The sequence below is a fragment of the Lithobates pipiens genome, unplaced genomic scaffold, assembly GCF_037356315.1.
Source record: "Lithobates pipiens isolate NorthernLeopardFrog02 unplaced genomic scaffold, aLitPip1_a1.2 Scaffold_82, whole genome shotgun sequence".
In the NCBI taxonomy this organism is placed as follows: Eukaryota; Metazoa; Chordata; class Amphibia; order Anura; family Ranidae; genus Lithobates; species Lithobates pipiens.
This window is the reverse complement of record NW_027507906.1, coordinates 175,825-200,727: the sequence shown is the minus strand read 5'-3', so window position 1 is coordinate 200,727 and position 24,903 is coordinate 175,825. Positions and strand designations below refer to the sequence as shown.

Below are 24,903 nucleotides of genomic sequence, written 5' to 3'. Positions count from 1 at the left end.
GATGGAAACTTGTCTCGGTTATAGCTGACTTTCATCTCTTGCAGGTTGCAGAAGCTATGTCACCTCTTGTACTGCACGTCCTATTCTGTAAGTACTGAAATTTATATTCTATATTTTTATGTCCTGTGGTTTTATCTATGAAATGTTCAACAAAGAATGAAGAATAAGAATCTAACAATACAATCTTATTAAATGAGATGGTTCTTAGAAATATATTATGCTCAGTGATTTAAACACAAAGCCATCAGTAAATTAAACATTTATGTTTCATACAATTTTTTCTTAGTGAAGACTGTAAATTACGTCTTCCGATAATTTTAAAGGTACCTTGTCATTAAGATGCCATGCCATGTCTTCTCTGAAGAAGTCTTGATGGTCACAGTTTATCAGAGTTTAGTGTGGTGTCTTTCCTACGGGGCCTGACAAAACATCCTTCTTTAAAGGGGAGGTCTACCCCCAAAAAAATGGCTCCAAAAAAAAAAAAAAAAGTTTTCACTTACCAGAAATGGCTGTTGCTAGGCAGATCGTCCTAATCTGCCTCTTCCTATTCCGCGGTGATCTTCGGTCTTCTCCTCCTCCCCCCCTTGTCTTCTGGTGAATGGGGCGCGGTATGTTGTGCGAACTGTGTGTGTCCCACAACATAGCGTGCCCCATTTACAAAGCGATGTGCGTCTCGCACATGTGCAGTAGGAAACGGGCAGTGAAGCCGCAAGGCATTGGGCATGGAAGATGTCATCATAAATTTCTTATTGGATGTAAGTGCAATTTTAAATTGTTTTAATAAATTAGTGAAAGATTTTACCAGTGGCGTAACTAGAACCTACAGGGCTCCGATGCAAGAAACCATGAAGGGCCCCCGCTGAACCCCAGCCAGGGCCCTTCCCTCCAAGTCCGGCGGTGGAACTCCAGGGCGTGGTCACAGGTATGACCTTTGTGAGCCCTGTAGTTCCACCACTGGTATCAGTAGTTTTTTATATTCGTTTTTTTTTACATTTTTAGGTGCCCCATTGGGGGACTGTCCCTAGGCAGGATGGGGCCCCCATCCCCAGAAGAGATGAGGTCCCTTTCTCCGGGGCAGATGAAGTTACTGTCCCTAGGTGAGAAGGAGTCCCTGTCCCCAGGCGAGGTAGGGGTCCCTGTCTCCACGTGAGAAGGAGTCCCTGTCCCCAGGCGGAGATGGAGGGGGTATGTAATGGTGTGTGGGGGATGGGGTCCTCTCACTCACCATGACCAAGCTGCAGGCCGCGCACTCATCCATGTTGGCCTGGGCTCCATCCAGTGTGCTGGATGGGCGATCAGCATATCTCCCGGAAAGACCTTTCATCATCTGTGTATGACGGGGGGAGGAGGGGGGCTGGCAGACAAGCCTGCAGTGTTCTCCGGGGAGCTCTCATAGGGCTGCACTGCATCTGTGTGCTTAAAGTTTGTTTACCCGGGAGAAGTATGCAGTGCAGTGTGGGCTGGACTCAGGGGGGGGGCGGGACTCTGGCTGGGGAGAACAGACATTGGACTGAGCGGCAATGCATGGAGCAGGAGAGGGGTACTCTGAGGAGCCGGCCGAGGACACAGGTCATGGGGAATGCACAACTAAAGAGCAGCCAGTGCGATAGTCGAGCATGGAGCTCTGCTAGTCACCCTCCACCTCCAGCCACCCGTGTGCATGGTGCACTGGTACCCCTAGCTGCCTATGCTGCTGCTGGCCATATGTAGAGGGGGGCTGCATGGGCCCCCTGCATCACAGGGCACAGTTGCGGTCGCAACTGCTACACCCCCTATAGTTACGCCCCTGGATTTTACACTATTGGGGCATTTTTTTACCTATATACATCTGTCCATGCAAATTGGTGTGGTTGGTCTGGAGTTCAGGAGTGACAGTCCAACATCCATGAAGGGGTACACAACATCTCCCTGATGGTTATGATCATCGCTTGTATGACATCTCTGGAGATAGAAGGTCAATAAGATCTGGTAAGCGCCCCTTATGGTCAGAGGTGGTGGTATTCACAGAAGGAGTCTTTTTTTACTCGGAACTCTGAATGAACTTTTACTGAAGGTTGCTTTATTATCTTTTTACCATTTCATGAGGACTCTATCTATCATATTTTCTAAAAAAAAAAAAAAAAATTAAAATAAAAAAAAATTGACGTGGGGGTCCCCCTAAAAATCCATACCAGACCCTTTATCCGAACACGCAACCTGGCAGGACGCAGGAAAAGAGGGGGGACGTGAGAGCGCCCCCCTCCTGAACGCAGGTTTCCGCTACATCAGAGGGGGCGGGGTCACCCATACGTCACTGGGGAACCCCTGGCTCCCTTCACCAGTGTCAGAGGGGGCGGGGTCAGGTGACGGGTGGCCCCGCCCTCCTAATATAAGAAACGTCAGCGCTGGGATCTCCGCAGAGTCTCCGCACTGGAGACAGAAGACGGATGTATGGACAGCTCTGGACTGAGAGATCCCCCATAGCTGGATATGATCATCCATCGCTGGACCCCGGAGATTCGTCGCTGGATAGCAAGAGTGGATTAGAACCCGCTGGAATCTTTTTTTTTATTTTTTTATTTTTAATAAAGGAATTTTTCAAAAGTGTGTTTGTCTGATTTAACAATTTTTACACTTTCTTTGTGAAATGGTAGGGGTACTTTTGTACCCCCTTACCATTTCAAACAGGGGGGGGCGGGATCTGGGGGTCCCCTTGTTAAAGGGGGCTTCCAGATTCTGATAAGCTCCCCGCCCGCAGACCCTCACAACCACCAGTCAGGGTTGTGAGGATGAGGCCCTTGTCCTCATCAACATGGGGACAAGGTGCTTTGAGGGGTCACAGACCCCCAAAGCATCCTCCCAATGTTGAGGGTATGTGGCCTGGTACGGTTCAGGAGGGAGGGGGGGCCGCTCTCTCGCCCCCCCCCTCTTTTCCTGCGGCCTGCCAGGTTGCGTGCTCGGATAAAGGGTCTGGTATGGATTTTTAGGGGGACCCCCACGTCAATTTTTTTTTATTTGATGCGGGGTTCCCCTTAATATCCATATCAGACCTGAAGGGTCTGGTATGGATATTTAGGGGGACCCCCACGTCAATTATTTTTTAAATTTGACACGGGGTTCCCCTCAATATCCATGTCAGACCTGAAGGGCCTGGTAATTGAATTTAGGGGAACCCCCACGCTTTTTTTTATATCAATGAATGAATGAATTGTCGGCTAAGGCCGCGTACACACGGGCGGACTGTATGGCCTACTTAGTCCGTCATACAATCCGACGGACAGTCCGTCATACTTTCGAATGAACGGACTTGACCACACACGGATGCACAAACAGTCCGTCGAAAGCTTGCGCGATGACGTGTACAGCACGTACGACGGGACTAGAAATAGGAAGTCCAATACACAGCAATGCAACCTTCCGCCGTGTAAATCCTTTCTGAGCATGCGCCATTCTTAGTCCGTCGAACTAGCCTACTCACGAGCGGATTGTCCGCTGAAACCAAAGTATGACGGACAGAATTTCGAAAAATCCGAAATACTTAGTACGCCAGACTGCACGCTGAAAAAGTCCGCTGAAGCCCACACACGAGCGGACTGTCCGCTGAAATGTGTTTCGACGGACTAAGTAGGCCATACAGTCCGCTCGTGTGTACGCGGCCTAATACAGAGAACACTCATTGAATGTTCTCTGTATTACGGGGAGCCGAAAAAATAGCCGCAAGTGATTTTAAAAGACTTTTTTTTCCTGCACAAATGACACTTTGTGCAGGGACAGTTCTAAGCACGGGAAACATGCGCCCCTTCACAGGCATACTATAGATACCCCCAGGTACGAAATTTAAAGGAATATTACACTTTTATTGTTTCACTTTAATCATTACTAAAATCACTGCTCCTGAAAAAACTGCCGTTTTTAAAACTTTTTTTTGCATTGATCCATGTCCCCTGGGGCAGGACCCAGGTCCCCAAACACTTTTTAAGACAGTAACTTGCATATTACCCTTTAAAATGAGCACTTTAGATTTCTCCCATAGACTTGTATAGGGTGTTCTGGCTTTTCGAATTTGCTGCGAACAGCCCAAATTGTTCACTGTTCGCTGAACAGGCGAACAGGCAATGTTCGAGTCGAACATGAGTTCGACTCGAACTCAAAGCTCATCCCTAGTCCTTCAGGTCTAGTATTGAGCTATGTGTCACAATAGCATGCATAAACTTGCTTGCATAAGTGTTTTGTGAGCATTCTATAATGTATAAATAAGTTGTGGTATCTCCCGCCTTCCTCTTATTGGGGTACACAGACTCGGGATGGGAAACCAAGTATTAGTCATTACCAGATGGTATTTTCGTCCTGGTAACATTGTGACAGCTATGTCTCAAAGGTTATTTACATTATAGGCATGTATAGCATTATGGTAATAGACTGTTTCATTATTAATGATATGTAATGATATGTACGCCTCTATGTTAACCACACCCATGTTCTATGCAATGATTGGTTGATAAGGGTGCATATAAGGTGCAGCCCCTCCCACAGTAAATTAGACAGCTCCTGACATTTGGTCTCAACTCATCTCTTATTGTCTTTGTCGGGATGTTTGTCTCCTAATGCTACAGCATTAGTATAAAGGGTTTCGTGAGTATTGTAATTGCGTTAGTTAAACCTAGCTGGTCTTTGTCAGGTATATAGAAATACCATTTTAATCACAACAAAAAGCGTGGAATTTTGTTTGAAGGTTGTTGGCTTCAACTTGCCTTGCATACACACAGTCAAACAAATGTTGGCCAACAATTATGAACGTAGTGACGTACAAGACGTACGGCGAACCGATAAAAAGGAAGTTCAATAGTCATGCTAATGTTGTGTTTGGTGAGCATTGATTCTGAGCATGCGTGTTTGTATTTTGGACTCCGCTTTCTTCTTCCAGCTCTTTTACTAGCGGTGGCCCGGTCTTCTGACGCCGCCGCCTCTTCTTCTGACTTCGGGGGTCTTGTCCCCTTTTCGGTTCTTTTTGCCGGGCTTCCGCTTTCTTCTTCCAGCTCTTTTACTACCGGTGGCCTGGTCTTCTGTCGCTGTCGCGGTCGCCTTCTCTTCTTCTTCTTTGAGATGTTGACTCAACGCTCTCTCTGGCCGCAATGACAGGGACGCTTTGTGCAGCGACTTCTATAGGGACAATGGGCGGGGTCACTGGGTGATGTCAAATGGGTGATGTCCCCCTTATGATGTCACAGTCCCAGCATCCTCCAGGAGTGTTCTCTGTATTACGGGAGCCGACAATGGAAAGTGATTTTAAAAGACTTCTTTTCCTTGCGAAATTACACTTTGTGCAGGGACAGTTCCAAGCATGGGAAACATGCGCCCCTTCACAGGCATACTATAGATACCCCTCAGGTACGAAATTTAAAGGAATATTACACTTTTATTGTTTCACTTTAATCATTATTAAAATCACTGCTCCTGAAAAAATGGCCGTTTTTAAAACTTTTTTTTTGCATTGATCCATGTCCCCTGGGGCAGGACCCGGGTCCCCAAACACTTTTTAGGACAGTAACTTGCATATTAGCCTTTAAAATGAGCACTTTAGATTGTGAACGTTCGAGTCCCATAGACTTTAATAGGGTTCTAAAGTTCACACGAAGTTTAGGTCTGTTCGCCGGTTCCGGTGCGAACCGAACAGGGGGGTGTTCGGCTCATCCTTAATTTTGGAATAAGGCTGTAAGATAACAAAATGTGGATACTGTGTTGTGAATACTTTCCGGATGCTCTGTGTATATACTGTATATATGTATATATATATATATATATATATATATATATATATATATATATATATATATATATATATATATATATATATGAAATATGAGTATTTATTTTTCACCGAGAGCTTCTGTGTGAGGTGCAAATTTAGAGACCAATCATTCTTGTAACTGCCATTTCAAATATTGTTGATTGTGCGAACAACTGACCACAAACGGAAACATCTTTGTATGCATTTTTGTAGCCAACTGACCACAAGCTTCAAAGTTTTTTTTACATACAAGTGTGTCAGAGGCTAACGTTTTTCATACTTTCCCAGCACTTAGTGATAGCAGTAGCTTAAACCATAAAAATACATAAAGGAGCTACCGACCAAAGCTAGATGAAAGAATCTAAGGTCATTTTAGTTGTTCGTAAAAAAAAAAAAAAAAAAAAAAAAATCCGTTCTGGGTGATCTACCTGGCAGAGATTTTAACAAACTTTGTTGGAGATTCCTACCTTATGTTATGCTGAAGAAATTGCATTTTTTTTTGTTTCTGTCTTTGTATCTGTATGGGAGTGGTTTCACAATTGTCAGTCAGCTGCTGCACCTGCAGGGCTCTAATGAGGAAAACTGCAGGGTCTCTATCCCTTTAGGAGTGATTTTCCTTTGGCAGTATCTCACCAAAAATTACATTTCTGTTGCAGGGGATGCTCAAAATCTCATTTGTATCTTAATGCAGACTTCTGGGAAAATCAGTGAGCCAATCACACAAGCAGGAAATTAAATTTTATGGGGGGGGGGGGCTTTCTGTACATTAGCTGCGTACAGAACGCCTCCAGGTGGCCATATTGCATTTTGCTGAAAATTACAGCGGCTGTAGATTGAAAGGCAAAGGTCATTTTTAAAAATATTCAGTTACAATATGACTTTTTTTGCAACTGTATATCCACTTAAGGACCCAGCCTTTTTCTGAAACTTGTTTGCAAGTAAAAATCTGTATTTTTTGTTAGAAAATTACGTAGAACCCGCAAGCATTTTATATATTCTATATAGAGTATAAAATGTCGGTCGTTACAATTTTTGTTATGTCCCATGGTTTTTGCGCAGTGGTTTTTCCAAACATTATTTTGGAAAACATACACTTTAAAAAAAAAAAAAACATAATATATGCCCCAATTTTTTAATAATATGAAAGATGATTATACGCAATTAAATAGATGCCTAACATGTCATGCTTATAAATTGCGTGTGCTTGTGAAATGGCGCCAAACTACAGTACTTAAAAATCTCCATGTTACCATTTTAGAGTTACAGTAGAGGTCTACTACTATAATTATTGCCCCCACTCAGACGTTCGCGCCCATACTTCACATGTGTGGTGCGAACACTGCTTACATATGTGGATGTGACCTACGTATACTGCATACTACGTATAATGCGTAATATTCTACACATAATGTATATTGCGTATACAGGATACAGGCCCTAGGGCAAACTGGGCACTTGCCCGGTGGGCTGGGGCCACCGGGCCTTAAGTCCTTGTGGTGCCCAAGGCAGCTGGGCTGCTCTTTGAGCCTGCAACGCTCACCAGGCCTCTCCGCGGCCATTTAATGGGATGCCATTAACCATTTCCTATCCGCACTATAGCCGAAAGACGGCTGCAGCATGGACTTGATTTGCCGGGAGGGCGTCCATGGACGTCCTCTCGCGCATGAGTGGCCTGCGTGCCCCCTATGAGACTCGGTTGTTCACAGATTGGAGTAAGGGTGTCGATCCTGACCTCTTACCACGTGATCAGCTGTCAGCCAATGGCAGCTGATCATGTGATGTAAAAAGAGCTGGTAATTGGCTATTTTTTCTCCTCACGCTGGTAGCGTGAGGAGGAAAAAAGAAGCCAATCACCGGCAGCTGTGAGAGGGACATCGGTCCCGGTCCCGATCGTGGAGAGCCTCTGCAGAGGCTTCTGTGTGCATCAGTGTCATCCACCAGTGCCCACCAGCGCCACCTACCATTGCTCACAGTATCACCCATCAGTGCCCACAGTGTCACCTGTCAGGGCCCACAGTGCCACCTATAAATCACCAATCAGTGCGTCATCACCAGTGCTGCCTATCAATACCACCAACTACTGCCACCTACCAGTGCCCATCAGTGCCACCTACCAGTGCCCATCAATCCACCTACCAGTGCCCATTAGTGACATCTATCAGTACCACCCATCAGTGCCACCCATCAGGGCCCATCAGTGCCATCTTTCAGTGGCCATCAGTGCAGCCCATCAGTGCCCATCAGTACCCATCAGTGCAGCCTCATCAGTGAATATCAATGAAGGACAACATTTTATAACAAATTCTGAAATGTTTTTTTTTTTTTTTTTAAATGTTGGTCTTTTTTTGCTTGTTTAGCAAAACATAAAAACCCAAGTGGTGAATAAATACCACCAAAAGAAAGTTCCATTTGTGTGAAAAAAAAATGCTACAAATGTAATTTGGGTACAGTGTTGTATGACCGCGCAATTGTCATTCAAAGTGCGACAGCGATGAAAGCTGAAAATTGGTTTGGGTAGGAGGGGGGTTTAAGTGCCTGGTAAGCAAGAGGTTAAAGTTCACGTGCGTGTAAAGGCAGGTGTACAAATACTTTTGGCAATATAATGTATATAATTGGGATATGTCTAAGCCCTTGTACACACGGTCGGACATTCCGACAACAAAATCCGTCGGATTTTGTCCGACGGATTTTGTCCAAAACTGGTGTTGCATACACACGGTCGGACAAAGTTGTCGGAAAATCCGATCGTTTGTAACGTGATGACGTTATTTCGTTACGATGGGACTACGTTCAGGCTAGTAGCCAATAGATTTGGCCTAGGAATTTGACCTGAGCATGCGTGGCACTTTGTCCAATCGGAATTCTCTACAAACGATCGGACAAAGTCCGATCGGATCATGTTGTCGGAAAATTTTATAGCCCAGCTCTAAAACGTTGTCGGTCGGATATTCGGACGGAAACAGTCCGATGGAGCCCACACACAGTCGGATTATCCGACAACATGGTCCGATCAGACATTCTCCGTTGGAATGTCCAACCGTGTGTACAAGGGCTAAGTGTCACTCTATCTTGATGAAAAATCTTACAGATTTCTACTATATAAACGTGTCTAGACATGGACATGATAATGATTATTTTTACAAGGCTTAGCCCTGTAGATGTTAGATCCAGGGCAGTCTGTAGGGGTTATATAGAAGAAATTAATTTTTTTTTTTTTAGCCGTTATATGAAAGAAATGACAGCTATTTTCTTTGAACATTTAAAAAAAAAGTCTGTTATTACATTCTGCTAGGTAACTGTGTGGCAGGAGCAATATATCGACCATTTGTGACCTTCATACCAAACTGGAACAAAGTATTCAAGTATGAACAAATCACCGTCCAGTGTAATGTGAGATCATCTGCTCCAATCAATGGACAATACACTTGGTATAAGGACGGCAGACAACTGAATACAAGACAATGGAGCATTAACATTGGTTCTGCCCAAATTCACCACAGTGGGAGATACCAATGCCAAATCGTTGGCAGTGAACCTAGTGACCCAGTTAGCCTACATGTCAGTGATGGTGAGTTCAACAGTCCGAGTACATAAAAATGTATATAAGCGTCAGGGGCGGACTGACCATTGGGCCACTCGGGCACTGTCCGAGGGCCCCGTGCCACTAGGGGGCCCCATCAGGGTTGCCAGCCTCAGTAGAACCAGGGACAGTATGTAAAAATCTGTACGTCTGTCTCTGAAATGTCCCTTACCGACATCCTTTTGGTCTAAAAATCCCGAGATTATAGCTGCCCCACCTCTCCAGTACCTTCTCAGCCAATAGAAACATGTCTGTGTATACTGTGTGATTGTATACTGTGTGTGTGTGTTTGTGTATACTGTGTGGCCCCATAATGTCTGATTGCCTGGGGGCCCCATAATCTCCTATTGTCCGGGGGCCCCATGAGTTGTCAGCCCGCCCCTTATAAGAGACAACATTTATAAAATAAAATTTGTAAATTAACCACTTCAGGACCGCCGTATTGCCAGTGTACGTCAGCACAATGGCACAGGCAGGCACAATCACATAGATGTACGTGAATGCCTTCCAGCGGGTGGGGGGTCCGATCGGACCCCCTCCCGCTGGATACGACGGTCCGTTTCCCTCCGGGAGCGCTCCGTGATGAGGGGATGGACGTTGGTTTTCGGCCACCCCCTCTGGATCGCTCCTGGCCAATGAGAAGCTTCCTCTTCCTGTGTAAACAATACACAGTGGGGAGGAAGTGATGTCATTCTCCTCGGGGCGGTCTTTTTGACCGGACTACGAGGAGAAGACTAATAGTAAGTGTGCACCAACACTACACTGACATGTAGGTACACACAGGCACACAAACCCCCCCCCGATCCCCCCCCCGATCGCCCCCCGCCCCCCCTCCCCCCCCAGTCACAGTGTCACTGATTGCATTGATCATTTCTTTACTGATCAATGCATTCAGTGTCAGTTGTGACAGTAAAAACTGTCAGGACAGTTAGTGTTAGGTCCAGGGTAGCCCCCTATCACCCCCCAATAAAGATTTAACCCCCTGATTGCCCCTAGAGTTAACCCTTTCACCCCCTTTTGCCAGTGTCACTAAGCGATCATTTTTCTGATCGCTGCATGTGTCGCTAGGTAGCTAGTTATTTTTTTAGGTTCACCGCCAGGTTTTTATATCGCTAGGTACCCCGATATACTACCCAATAATGGTTTTAACCCCCTGATTGCCGCTAGTTAACCCTTTCACCCCCTTTTGCCAGTGTCACTAAGCGATCGTTTTTCTGATCGCTGCATTAGTGTCGCTACAGTCGCTAGGTAGCTAGTTATTTTTTTAGGTTCACCGCCAGGTTTTTATAGCGCTAGGTACCCCGATATACTACCCAATAATGGTTTTAACCCCCTGATTTCCGCTAGTTAACCGTTTCACCCCCTTTTGCCAGTGTCACTAAGCGATAATTTTTCTGAACGCTGCATCAGTGTCGCTAGTGTCGCTAGGTAGCTAGTTATTTTTTTAGGTTCACCGCCAGGTTTTTATAGCGCTAGGTACCCCGATATACTACCCAATAATGGTTTTAACCCCCTGATTGCTGCTAGTTAACCCTTTCACCCCCTTTCACCAGCGATCACAGTATAACTGTCACTGGTGACGCTGGTTAGCCAGTTAGTTATTTAGGTTCCCCGTCAGGTTTTTATATAGCGCCAGGGACCCCCATATACTACCTAATAAAAATTTGAACCCCCTGATTGCCCCTAGTTAACCCTTTCATCACTGATCACCGTATAAGTGTTACGGGTGACTCTGGTTAGTTTGTTTTTTATAGCATCAGGGCACCCACCATTTATTACCCAATAAAGGTTTAACCCCCTGATCACCCGGCGGGTGATATCAATTAGGTTTTAGGGTCAGGGTCTGCGTCGCCCCAGGCAGCGCTAGGTTAGTGCCAGTACCGCTAACACCCACACGCAAAGCATACACCTCCCGTAGTGCTATAGAATCTGAACAGATCAATATCTGATCTGATCTGATCAGATCTATACTAGCGTCCCCAGCAGTTTAGGGTTCCAAAAAAACGCATTGTTAGCGGGATCAGCCCAGATACCTGCTGGCACCTGCGTTTTGCCCCTCTGCCCAGCCCACCCAAGTGCAGTATCGATCGATTACTGTCACTTACAAAACACTAAACACATAACTGCAGCGATCGCAGAGTCAGGCCTGATCCCTGCCATCGCTAACAGGTTTTTTGGTAGCATTTTATATTTAAATCCGGAAGGCAGTGCTTGGTTTTCGGGGTCCCGTACGTGGCTAGGCTCCCAAAAAGTCCCCCACATGTGGTATCCCCGTACTCGGGAGAAGCAGCAGAATTTATTTTGGGGTGTAATTTGACTTCTGCCCATAGCATGTGTGAGCAATATATCATTTAGTGACAACTTTGTGCAAAAAAAAAAAAAGTTTGTAATATTCCCGCAACTTTTGGCAAAATATAAAATATTCCATGGACTCAACATGCCTCTCAGTAAATAGCTTGGGGTGTCTACTTTCCAAAATGGGGTAATTTGGGGGGGGTTTTGTGCTATTTTGGCATTTTATGGCCTTCGAAACTGTTATAGGTAGTGAGGAGTTAAATCAAAAATTTGCACCCTTAGAAATCCTGAAGGTGGTGATTGGTTTTCGGGGTGCCGTGCGCGAGTAGACTCCCAAAAAGTCCCACACATGTGGTATCCCCATACTCGGGAGAAGCAGCAGAATGTATTTTGGGGTGTCATTTCACATATGCCCATAGCATGTGTGAGCAATATATCATTTAGTGACAACTTTGTGCAAAAAAAAAAAAGTTTGTAATATTCCCGCAACTTGTGGCAAAATATAAAATATTCCATGGACTCAACATGCCTCTCAGTAAATAGCTTGGGGTGTCTACTTTCCAAAATGGGGTCATTTTGGGGGGTTTTGTGCTATTTTGGCATTTTATGGCCCTCGAAACTGTGATAGGTAGTGAGGAGTTAAATCAAAAATTTGCACCCTTAGAAATCCTGAAGGTGGTGATTGGTTTTCGGGGTGCCGTGCGCGACTAGACTCCCAAAAAGTCCCACACATGTGGTATCCCCATACTCGGGAGAAGTAGCGGAATATATTTTGGGGTGCAATTCCACATATAACCATGGCATGTGTGAGCAATATATCATTTAGTGACAACTTTTTGTAAAAAATTATTATTATTTTTTTTTTTTTTTGTCATTATTCAATCCCTTAGGACAAAAAAAATAAATATTCAATGGGCTCAACATACCCATCAGCAATTTCCTTGGGGTGTCTACTTTCCAAAATGGGGTCATTTGGGGGGGATTTGTACTGCCCTGCCATTTTAGCACCTCAAGAAATGAGATCGGCAGTCATAAATTAAAAGCTGTGTAAATTCCAGAAAATGTACTCTAGTTTGTAGACGCTATAACTTTTGCGCAAACCAAAAAATATACGCTTATTGACATTTTTTTTACTAAAGACATGTGGCTGAATAAATTTTGCCCTCAATGTATGACTAAAATTTAGTTTATTCGATTTTTCTTATAACAAAAAGAAGAAAATATCTTTTTTTTTCAAAATTTTCGCTCTTTTTCCATTTATATCGCAAAAAAAAAAAATCGCAGAGGCACTCAAATACCATCAAAAGAAAGCTCTATTTGTGGGAAGAAAAGGACGCAAATTTCGTTTGGGTGCAATATTGCATGACCGCGCAATTACCAGTTAAAGCAGCGCAGTGCGAAATTGCAAAAAGACCTCTGGTCCTTAAGGTGTTTATTGGTCCGGAGCTGAAGTGGTTAAACAAGAGTATAACGTGCAATGTCTGAAAAAAAAAACCTCCGAAAGATTTGGACTCCCTTAATATAGTATAAAAATGAGTGTATGACTGTTCTCAACTGTGCTTTTCCAATACCAGGAGCTGAAATTGCAAAGCTCACCTGCAGTGCCATCTGCTGAGGACATCTGGAGTTGCTGCAACTTTAGTGATCAAAGAGACTTTAGTCCTCCAAGCAGTGGCAGCCCGTTCATTAGGGGTGCCCGGGAGCCATCCCCTCTGCCACGCCACCCCCTCTGTAGAATGGATAGATTCATATATTGCATGAATCTATCAACGGCCGCTGTAGCCAACCCCTATTTAGGCATCCAATCACCTGAATTACAGTGGCAGTTTTTATTTGAAGCACCTGAATGAATGTGAACTCAGAGCACAAAGCATTGTGCTCAGAGTCCACCCAGGCGTGTTAGAAAAGTGAATGAATATTTGCTTTTCTAACACTGAACCGGCTCTCAGCCAATCAGGAGGCATGGGTCTAATACCCGTCACCTGATTGGTTGAAGGCACAGGCGCTCCGATTGGATGCCTAGCAGGAGCCAGGAAGGAAGACGAGACAAATGGAGGACACAGAAGCCGCCTGCCTGACCTGCTGCTGAACCCACCATCCCACAGCTCACCACCGTCACCCACTGCCTGATCCCACACCAAGATGGGGTAAGTGCTGGGCAGTCAGCAAGCGGGCATGCGGGTGGACTGGGGGGGAGGGTCACAGTGGCTGCATTTGATGGGCACAGTGGTGGCAATTGACGGGCACAGTGGTGGAATTTGATGGACACAGTGGCTGCATTTGACAGGCACAGTGGCTGCATTTGATGGGTTCAGTGGCTGCATTTGACGGGAACAGTGGCTGCATTTGACAGGCTCAGTGGCGGCATTTAATGGGCACAGTGGCAAAATATGATGGGCACAGTGGCTGCATTTGATGGGCACAGTGGTTGCATTTGATGGGCACAGTGGTGGCATTTAATGGGCACAGTGGTGGCATTTGATGGGCACAGTGGCTGCAACTGATAGGCACAGTGGCTGCAACTGATAGGCACAGTGGCTGCATTTGATGGGCACACTGGCTGCAATTGATGGCACAGTGGCTGCATTTAATGGGTTTTTGCAGTATTTTTCTGAATTTTTTAGTTTGTTTGCGCCCCCTCAAAAATGTTGAGCACCATCCGCCACTGCCTCCAAGTGATGTCATCGCTAATATGAAGAGGCTTTAGTCCTCCAAGTGATGCCATCACTAATGATGCCTGCATTTATTCGTACATGAACTTTAATGGCATCCCAGTCTTAGTCCATAGGGTTCAATATTGAGTTGGCCTTCCCTTTGCAGCTATAACAGCTTCAACTCTTCTGGGAAGGCCGTCCACAAGGTTTAAGAGTGTGTCTATGGGAATGTTTGACCATTCTTCCAGAAGCACATTTGTGAGATCAGGCACTGATGTGTGATCTGGTTGAGGTCATGACATACCAGTCAAGTTCCTCCACCCCAAATTCACTCATCCATGTCTTTATGGACCTTGCTTTGATCACTGGTGCGCAGTCATGTTGGAACAGGAAGGGGCCATCTCCAAACTGTCCCCACAATGTTGGGAGCAATAAATTGTCCAAAATGTCTTGGTATGCTGACACCTTAAGAGTTCCCTTCACTGTAACTAAGGGCCAAGCCCAAACCCTGAAAAACAACCCCACACCATAATACCCCCTCCAATAAATGAGTGGACCAGTGCACAAGCAAGGTCCATAAAGACATGGATGAGCGCGTTTGGGGTGGAGGAACCTGACTGGATAGCACAGGGTGAGCCAACTCAATAATGATCCCTCTGAACTAAGACTGGAATACCATTAAAGTTTATGTACGTGTAAAGGCAGGTGTCCCAATACTGTTGGTAATATAGTGTATAAAAGTATTTTCGGTTCCATGTTCAAATATTTTTTTCCCTGGAAATGCTCTTTAGCTTCTTGAGCTTCTAAAGCAAGTTATCTAATAATTACCTTTTTTTTTCCAGATGGGGTCATCTTGCAGGCTGCTACCCCTATTTATGAAGGAGAAATGCTACATCTCAGATGTCGCAGTCTCTCTGGCTATGGCTATGTTGTTAAAAGAATAACATTTTACAAGGACGGAAAGGTCGTACAAACATCAGACAAAAACTCTGATTTCTACCTAAGTAGAGTGACTGTGGATGCAACCGGTACATATAAATGTGAAAAAAATATATTTTTTTCCTACGATCGAACACATTCTGATGAAAATTTTATTGTTGTGAAAGGTAAATGTTTTCCAGCATCAGAAATTCAGTTTTTTTAGAAATGAAATATTATTTTCAGGTGGCGTTTATTCATTTTTTGCGGTGTGTTTTCTTCTAGAACTTTTCTCTCCTCCAAAATTAAGACTGCCATCGTATCCATTAATAGAAGGTGATCATGTGACTCTGACATGTGATACAAGCGTTGGTCCGCTCACACCCAGGACAGAACTGCACTTTGCTTTCTACAAAGATGGACGAAATGTTCAGAAATCCAGTTTATCGAATCAATATGGTGTCCGGTCCCTTAAATTGGAGGATTCAGGGAAATATTCCTGTGAAGCGAGAACCTTGAATTACAATGTAGCAAAGAAGAGTGGAGAAATATATCTTCTGACTCAGAGTGAGTTACCAAAACATTCAGCCTGGTTACAAGAGACATTCTTGGCACAATGTCTATATGGGTTGTAGGTTTATTGGGTGACCTCAGTGCAGATTGTTTTATATCATGTTTTATCATTTTTAGGGCTTTTACCCACTCCACAAATAAACCTGACTTCCTCTCCGGTCATAGAAGGTGACAACATGACCCTGATATGTAGCTCAAGTGTTAGTCCACCTAAACACATGACAGAACTATGGTTTGCTTTCTACAGAGATGACCAGATTGTCCAAAACTTCAGCAAATCTGATCAATATGGAGTCCAGTCCTCTCTGGGGGATTCTGGGAATTATTACTGCGAAGTGAAAGCTCCAACCAGTAATCTAAAGAAGAGAAGTGGCATGTTAACTATAGCTGTGCAAAGTGAGTATAATGATAGCCAAGAAGTATTACAAGACTTACAGTAGTTATTAATAATATTAATCACTTGCCGACCACGCTATAGCCAAATGACAGCTACAGTGTGGTCAGCCAGTTTTGGGAGGGTGTCATATGATCTTAGGATAAGGCTGATCACAGATCAGGGTAAAGGGCCAATAACAGTGGGCCTTTTCCACATGATCAGCTGTGTCTAGTTACAGCTGATCATGATGTAAACACAAGGCGGTTATTGGCATTCCTCTCCTCACGCTGACAGTGTGAGGAGAGGGGAGCCGGTAACCAGCTTGTGTGAAAGGGACATCTACACGGATAATAAGGGCACCGATTATCAGTGTTCTGAGTGCCCATCAATGCTGCCTAACAGTGGCCACCAGTGCTGCCATTCAGTGCCCACCAGGGCTGCCAATCAGTGCCCACCACTTCTGCCAATCAGTGCTTATCAGTGCTGCCAATCAGTGCCCATCAGAGCCTCCTCATTAGTGTTTACTTATTAGTGCTGCCTATCAGCGCCCATCAGTGCCACCTATCAGTGCCACCTCTCAGTACCCTTCAGTGCTGCCTATGAGTGCCCTTCAGTGCCAAAGATCAGTGCTTATCAGTGCCACCTACCAGTGCACATCAGTGCCACCTATCAGTGCAGCCTCATCTGTGTCTCCTTATCAGTGCCCACAGTGCTGCCTCATCAGTGCAGCCTCATCTGTGCCTCCTCATCAGTGCCCACAAATGCTGTCTCATCATTTCCCATCAATACAGCCTATCAGTACCCATCACTGCCACCTCATCTGTGCCCATCAGTGCAGCCTATTAGTGCCCATCAGTGCACATCATTGAAGGAAACAAATTACCTGGTTACAAAAATGTACAAAAAATAAAAATGTTAGGACTTTTTTCATTTATGTAGCAAAAAATAAAAACCCATAGGTGATTAAATACCACCAAAAGAAATCTCTATTTGTTCGAAAAAGTAATAAACATTTAAAGTGGTTGTAAACTCTTACAAACCACTTTGGCCTACAGGTAAGCCTAGATTAAAGCGGAAGTAAACCCTGATGGGTTTACTTCCTCTTTTTTTCCCTGCAAAGGTAAAGCATAATGGACTACTATGCATCGCATACTACCCCATTATGTGTCACTTACCTGACACAGGAGCCAGCGAAGTCGCCGCTGATCCCTGTAGTCCGCCGCATCCATCTTGCTGGTGGCGTCTCGCAGCTCCGACCAATGACAGCGGCAAAGCCGCGATGACGTCACTCCCGCGCATGCGCACGGGAGTCGCGTCTCGCAGCTCCGCCGCTGCCATTCGGCGAAGCCGCGATGACGTCACTCCCGCGCATGCGCACGGGAGTCGACAAATTAGGCAAATCCATTCTTGGACTTGCCGCATTTAGTGCGCCTGCGCGCCGCTGTCTACGGCGCATGCGCCGTAGACAGCGGTGCCCATTTTCGGGCAAATATCTTCTAAACCATATAGGTTTAGGAGATATTGCTTGGACCTACAGGTAAGCCTTAATCTAGGCTTACCTGTAGGTCAAAGTGGTTTGAAGGGGTTTACTTCCTCTTTAAGGCTTACCTGTAGGTCCAAGAAATATCTCCCAAACCTATACGGTTTAGGAGATATTTGCCCGAAGACGGCGGCGCGCAGGCACACTGAGCGTGGCATCGTCGATGACGAAGATGCCGCGCAATGCCGCGCGTCTCGGCTCCCGTGCGCATGCGCGGGAGTGACGTCATCGCTGCTCCGGCGAATCACAGCGCCGGAGCAGCGAGACCCACGGAGACCCACCAAGAAGATTGACGCTCGGAACTACAGGGGACAGCGGTGACTTCACTGGCTCCTGTGTCAGGTAAGTGACACATAATGGGCTACTATGCGATGCATAGTAGTCCATTATGCTTTGCCTTTACAGGGATTGAAAGAGGAAGTAAACTCATCAAGGTTTACTTCCTCTTTAATATAGGTACAGTGTAGCATGACCGCTCAATTGTCATTCAAAGTATGACAGTGCTGAAAGCTTAAATTTGGCCTGGTCAGGAAGGGGGTAAAAGTGTCTATTAGGCAAGTGGTTAAAGTGGTTGTAAGCCTTAAGGTTTTTTACTATGCCTGGAATCCCTCCCTTATACTTACCCAAGCCCCATCACGATCCAGTGCTGTGCATGAGAGCAGAGGCTGTCCAAGCTCTGTCCCTCCTCGTAGATCGATAGCAATGGGAGTCATTAGCCATGAAACAATCTCAATAAAACTTTCCAAAGGAAAAGATTAGTATCTTTGTGGACGGTAAATCTATCCATCTGGCTTGTGGGTAAAAATGACAATGCTTTTTTGTAAAAGTTGCAATGTCTCTCCTGTAATGGGAACATTGATATATTTGTCACCTCCATGTCCTCTTCCTGATTTGTAACTATTTCAGAGGTACCTACTTCTGGATTTGTCTCCTGGCTCTTCTCTCTCCACCACTCCCCTCAACCACTCCCAATCCCCCTCTTCTTTGTACCTTTTTCTTCTTTACCACCTTTTCTTGCTGAGGTTCCCTCTCTGTCCCTCCTGACTTCCCCTCCTCTAACAAACTAACCGAATAGGTGGGGACCTCAATGTCAATATCACTAGATGTCCTCTCTCCCCCTGAATGAGAATAGGATCTATAATTTCTCCACCTTGAATAGCTCAGAGTCCTACCCATCCTAACCATTAGGTCTAATGTATTCCCAGTCTAAGTCCCACCAAAATTTAGATTGTTTCGTAATCTTTACATTTTTAATCTCTTGCTTAGTTAGTCAATTCAGTCTGGCAAACTCCTCACTCTCTTTAAAGGGTTCAAGTCCCCGTTTTCAATTGAATTTGCTCCTCCTCTACAATAATCCCCAAAAGATCAATATCATGGAAAATACACAATGCTTTCGATTTGAGCAGGAATTGGTCATCATTATGGCACTCGGCCAGCACCACTCTGTCCCTCAAACCCCTTGGGACTATCCTATTTTCTATATAGCATTCAAGGGAGGATATATCTAATTTCCTATTAAGATGTTTTACTAACAGTTTCTTATGCTCCTTGAAATGTTTCTGGAGCTCTTCTTCATAACTTTCAGTTTGGTGTGCGTCCTTCCAAAAAGCTTCCCTAATTTTGACATCTATATCGTCTCCAAAAACACATGCCATTCCTCAGACTAAGAAAAGTGCCCCACTGGTGGCAGCACTAGTGGACCCAGCCCAAGACATGGTGGGCCACATACAGAGAGTCCGCAGGCCACATGCAGCCAACTGACTGTGTGTTGGGCACCAGGGATCTAGACAGTATTGTTTATAAAAAAAAGTAGAAGAGGGTTGTCCTGCCTCAGCATCATTCATATGACTCACTAAGATAGGCAACTTACGATTCTGCTCTATGATGACCTGGTTCTAAAACAGCTATACATCAATATTTGGCGTGTCTACTCCTTCATAAGCCATAACCCAAAAGTTGTTGTTGTTCAGTCATTTAGTTGTGTTGGACTGTGATCTCATGGACGATAGCGTGTTATGCTTTTCTGTCCTCAACTGCCTCTCGAAGCTTGTTTATTCCATAGCTTTGACTATGCGACACTTTATTGGTAGGGTGATGTCTCAGCTTTTTATAATGTTATCTAGGTTTGCCATTGCTTTCCTTCCAAAAAGCAAGTGTCTCTTAAAGCGGTTCTTCACCCTAAAGGGGAAGTTCCGCTATTCTGATCCCTCCCCCCCTCCGGTGCCACAATCGGCACCTTTCAGGGGGGAGGGGGGTGCAGTTACCTGGATAATCCAGGTAACTGCACACACTTCTGGCCAGACCGCCGCAGAACCCCCGCAGACGCCCCGCTCCCCCCCCCCATTGTGTTCTGGGAAACACACAGTTCCCAGAGACACAGCGGGGGACCATAAGAGACGCGCAGCGCGACTCGCGCATGCGCAGTAGGGAACCGGGCAGTGAAGCCGTCATGCTTCACTTCCCGATTCCCTGACAGAGGATGGCGGCGGTGGCAGCAGCGAGATGAGCGATCGCTCGTCATCTGCCGCCGACATCGCTGGAACCTGGGACAGGTAAGTGTGATTTTATTAAAAGTCAGCAGCTGCAATATTAGTAGCTGCTGGCTTTTAATATTTTTTTTTAGGTGCAGCTCCTCTTTAATTTCATGGCTATAGTCACCTTCTGCCATTATCTTGGAGCCTAGGAACATAAAATCTGTCACTGTCTCCAACCCAAAAGTATACCACAGCAAAATCATGAAGAGCCATTGTCTGTGGCCTTCAGATACAGTTTTGTTGTGAATTTTTTTTCTGACCATTTTTCTGTGGTCATGGCATGGTCTCTGCCCAATTTTTATTTTTTTTATTTTGCTATTTCACACAAAATTATGTATGATGTCATCAGTCAGACTGTAACAATTCTTACATTTACTTATTTACTGATAATTCTACAGTGCCGTGCCCCCTTGATTTTTTGCATATTTGTCACACTTAAAGTGGTTGTAAACCCTCCCCCACAACTTTGTCCCATGTAAATCAGCATAAAACCCTAATGAACACTGCTTGTAGATATCTCCTTACCTGCTTAGTATTGTTGTAATCCTTTTTGTTCTTTAGAATGAAGTCACTGAGCATGCCCAGATCTCCCCTGATTTACACCACCCTCTCTATGTCTTATCTATCTGTTATCAGGACTGCTTACGGCACACAACACTTAACTCCCAGGAGACTTCAGACTCATTCAGAGCTTCCTCCTACACACCATGTGACCATGTGTCATGACATACAATGTAAACCTGGCCATTACTGCAGTCTTATCAGCTGAAGCTGATAAGTCTGACAAAGGGAAACATTAGACAGCGGCACAAGTAAATACTATGAAATAAAACAAGTCAGTTATGAACAGGGAAGCAGGGTTGCCATAGAAATGTTGGGTTGAGAAGGAGGCTTGGTTAACAATGGTGCTCAATGTAAGGGCAGAAATACACTCCACTGTGGACTCAGATAACAATACTTAACCACTTGCCGCCCGCCCTATAGCAAATAGACGGTGGCAAAGTGGTTGCATAATCCTGACCGGACGTCATATGACGTGATCAGGATTATGAGCCGCTGCCATCATTGCCCATCAGTGTAACCCCATTAGTGCCTATCAGTGAAGGAGAAAACTTACTTATTTGCAAAGTTTTGAAACTGAAACAAAAAAAAAACATTTTTTTTTTTCAAAATTTTAGGTATTTTTTTATTTGTTTAGCAAAAAATAAAAACCGCAGAGGTGATCAAATACCACCAAAAGAAAGCTCTATTTGTGGGAAAAAAATGATAAAAATTTCATTTGGGTACAGTGTAGCATGACCGCGCAATTGTCATTCAAAGTGCGACAGCGCTGAAAGCTCAAAATTCGTCTGGGCAGGAAGGTGTTTAAGTGCCTGGTATTGAAGTGGTTAAGATGGCGTGCCTAACCCCTGGAAACAAGTTTTTTGAAGTTTCTTTAAACAGTAAGTAATATGCGATTTGGGCTGGATTACAGTGGCTATAGTCTGATAATTACTTATTATAATGGACTAAATTAAGAGAAGCATCAGAATGGGAGAGTTTACTTCCTCTGTAAATGATTCAAGTGCCAGGCAGGTTTGGGAAGTTTTCTTCCCTTAATAAATGAAATCATCATTTAGCAACTGCATTTTGTATTTACTCGGGTTATCTTTGTGTAATATAAAATTTTGTTTAATGAAGAATCAAGTGGGACAAATATGGAAAAAATAAATAAAAATCAGGACTAATACTTTTTCACAGCACTGTATATGTGATCATTTTTCTTTAATGTTTCCAGAAAGATCATCTATCAAAAAACAAGCACAAGACGACTATAATCTGCAAAATATCATCAGACTGGTGCTATCTGGACTCATAATAATTGCAATTGCCGTAATCCTATACGATAATGTCAAGAAGAACTAAACTTATTTTACAGAAAGGAGATATAATTTATTGTCAGAATGTTGGATATATGGAAAATTGATATCTACCAAGCTTATACAACATCATGTGCGACTTTCATCTAACTTGGTTTTTATTCATGACTTTGATCTAAAGGGTAAGAAAAAGGGTTTAGATATCATCTGTATAAGTGATTTGGTGAAAAACGCTCCATCTGTTTCACCAAGAAGTACAAAATTATCCAAATCAAAAGCAGAGAGGCACAATTAAAATCCAATGGGCTAACCTACAAAGCCTTATTGGCAGGCACAGAAAGCCAACGACAAAGGGAATCATTCATGACCAGGGTCCTTCAGGGGTAACCAATTACCATCGCCCTCTGCTTGGCCATAACCTTAACTCCCCCTCACCACCTTGCCCAAAAGAAGACATATCACACTCGAGTAAAAGTTAAAATGGACATAATGTAGTAGACTTTTTTTTCTTAGAAATAACCACATATATTTCAATAACAATAATGCAAATAGTAGAAAACACTCAGATAAGGGTTCAGGTTATCGATGGCAACGCAGGAGTAAGACACAATCTCAATGTTCGTGGCACCAGTTACCTATGTTAGATGCCCCAGTCACAACACATGGCCTCAGGGGTGATATCAGCTAACTGCAGACTCACTGTTTAAAAATGTTATAATATGTAAACTGAGGATTACTTATACGTATCATCCATGAAAAACCCTCTTTCAGTATAAAAATAATCTCTACCATGATCAGAAAGACAATTTCCAGTGATCCCGCTTCCACTAACACAGTGCTCTAATGGAGGTACTCACACCTTCTCAGATGGACCTCACCAGAAAAAAGAGGTCAGCTTTCTCGGTAAGTATCCCAGGTAACTATCCCCAGACAGAATCCTTCTCTACAAAGACTTAGTGACTTCTATGATGAATTCTGCCACTATATATATAGGACTGCTGTCACTTTAAGGCTTCATAAATCAATATCCCCCATTCATTCAGGGCATAGCAGCTCATATAAAACACAGAGGAATCTCCATAGTGTAAAGCCATCAATGATTTATAAGGATAAGTAAATATTTCACTCACAAATAAACACAGGTCAGTGCATCCTATCCAACATGATGATAGCAGATAGCTCTGCCCACGTCACACTTCATCACATATTTATTATTTATCATCTCCCTCAGCCACCTTCTGGGTGCCCCCCCCCCCCCCCAGGAATTAGCCAAGGTCTGATAAATGTCCATAAATCAGTTGCTGGCCCTCCCATTATATTTTCTGGAATCCTGTTAGCAGGTTGAAAAAGTCAATCAGGTGCTGTTCTAGTTGGGAGTATAAGAGTTAATGCCATGTTTGGTTTCTTGGTGGGTTCCTCCCTGAGTTCAGCCCACTTGTCCTGTGTGGAATAAATTGGGTCATAAAGTAAGTAAATAAGGAATAAATATTGCTTTACCCACCTGTTGGACCGTGAAATGTCTATTTGAACTTTGTCTAAGTAAAGTATTGAAATTTTGTCCCTGTCTGGTTTCAAGTTACTGAAAGAGGTGTATCGCCGTTAACCAGCACACATAGAGTTAACATGTGGGTCTTAACACATTGGGGTATGAAGGAATCAGTGTGGAGTGAAGTAGTGTGAAGACACAAGTGGTCATCTAGAGTAAAGAAAGTGTAACTAGCAGCCTGTTGGTAGCGTGTACCTGTTATAGATGGCTTGGCCTCTAGGAGTGAGGGAAATGTTGTTGGCACTCCTACGGTCAGCGGTATGTCCCCCCAGAGCAACAGGAGCAGATTGCACCACATAGGTTCCCCATCATGTACAGATGTATGGAGGTTTGAGAGTTAAGTTAAGTGCATGTGTGGTGCCCTTGCAGATTTCACAGCGGGGCCCAATCTGCTATTGAGGAGTTGTAGTGGAAAATGCTGGACAGGTGTCCCTCCAAAATGCAAGTTATGATAAACATTGCTATGGAGAACCAAGAGTTAGCTGGAGAACAGCTACAGTGCCAGTTTGCATGGTCTACGTTTATCTCTAATGCCGTTATCATGTACCTGGTAGAAGAGCCTGAATGGACGAGCAAGGCCTCCCCTACCACTCTGACTCAGGGCCCCTGATAGAGTAAACAAAAGGCACCTGAGTGGAGAGTCACATGAGCGCCAGGAAGTCTCTGGTGGCAGCTGGGTGGCTGGTCCCGATAGAGCTGGTGGAGACACAGGGAGACTTTAGCAGAAGACCAACAGGTGGCAGCAGGTGCAGATGACAGCAGCAAGTAGCAAGGTCAGGCAGGCAGGGTCATACACGGCAGGCCAAATCGGGTACAGGGTTCAGGCAGGATCGTAGTCAGGGACAAGCCAGGTCAAGCCGGATCAGTGGTGCAGGTTCCAGGGAGAAAACAGAAGATTGGTCACAGGACAAGCCGAAGTTGGTGCAGGCAGAGTTCAAGGGGTGGTCAAGACGAGCCGGGTAGATAACAGGAATCAGGTTCACAGGAAACAGGACACTCAGAAGCTAAAAACAAAGCAGCCGACAAAGCAGCACTGGGCAAAGTACTGGCTGGACTTATATAGTTACACTTGGCACCAGCGCGGGCGCAGGCAAGTGCCGGGGCGCACGCGGGTGCGCTAGCGCTGTTCTGTTGCGCACGAAGATGCATGGCGGCTTCTGTTTGCGCTCTTGTTCACGCATGCGCACATCTATGTGACATAGCCTGGTTTCTGTACGCAACAGGAATGCGCCTTCTTCTGCAACTCAGGAGTCTTCTGGAG

The 24,903-nt window shown here is 44.7% G+C and overlaps 1 protein-coding gene across 1 annotated transcript; it reads left to right on the top strand.

Annotated features, from left to right (window-relative positions):
- LOC143973437 (high affinity immunoglobulin gamma Fc receptor I-like) lies at positions 1 to 23,305 on the top strand. The gene is made up of 6 exons (XM_077474418.1): positions 1 to 87; positions 9,060 to 9,335; positions 15,139 to 15,402; positions 15,500 to 15,781; positions 15,905 to 16,183; positions 22,015 to 23,305. Exons 1-6 carry the CDS (start codon positions 57 to 59, stop codon positions 22,140 to 22,142), a joined length of 1,260 nt encoding a protein of 419 aa, XP_077330544.1. The 5' UTR covers positions 1 to 56; the 3' UTR covers positions 22,143 to 23,305.
- Positions 23,306 to 24,903: the final 1,598 nt, after the last annotated feature.

Coding starts and splice junctions, on each gene's coding strand:
- LOC143973437 (XM_077474418.1), top strand. CDS start 57: ATGTCACCTCTTGTACTGCACGTCCTATTCT. Junction 88..9,059: donor TGTACTGCACGTCCTATTCT/GTAAGTACTGAA, acceptor ACATTCTGCTAG/GTAACTGTGTGGCAGGAGCA. Junction 15,403..15,499: donor AAATTTTATTGTTGTGAAAG/GTAAATGTTTTC, acceptor GTTTTCTTCTAG/AACTTTTCTCTCCTCCAAAA.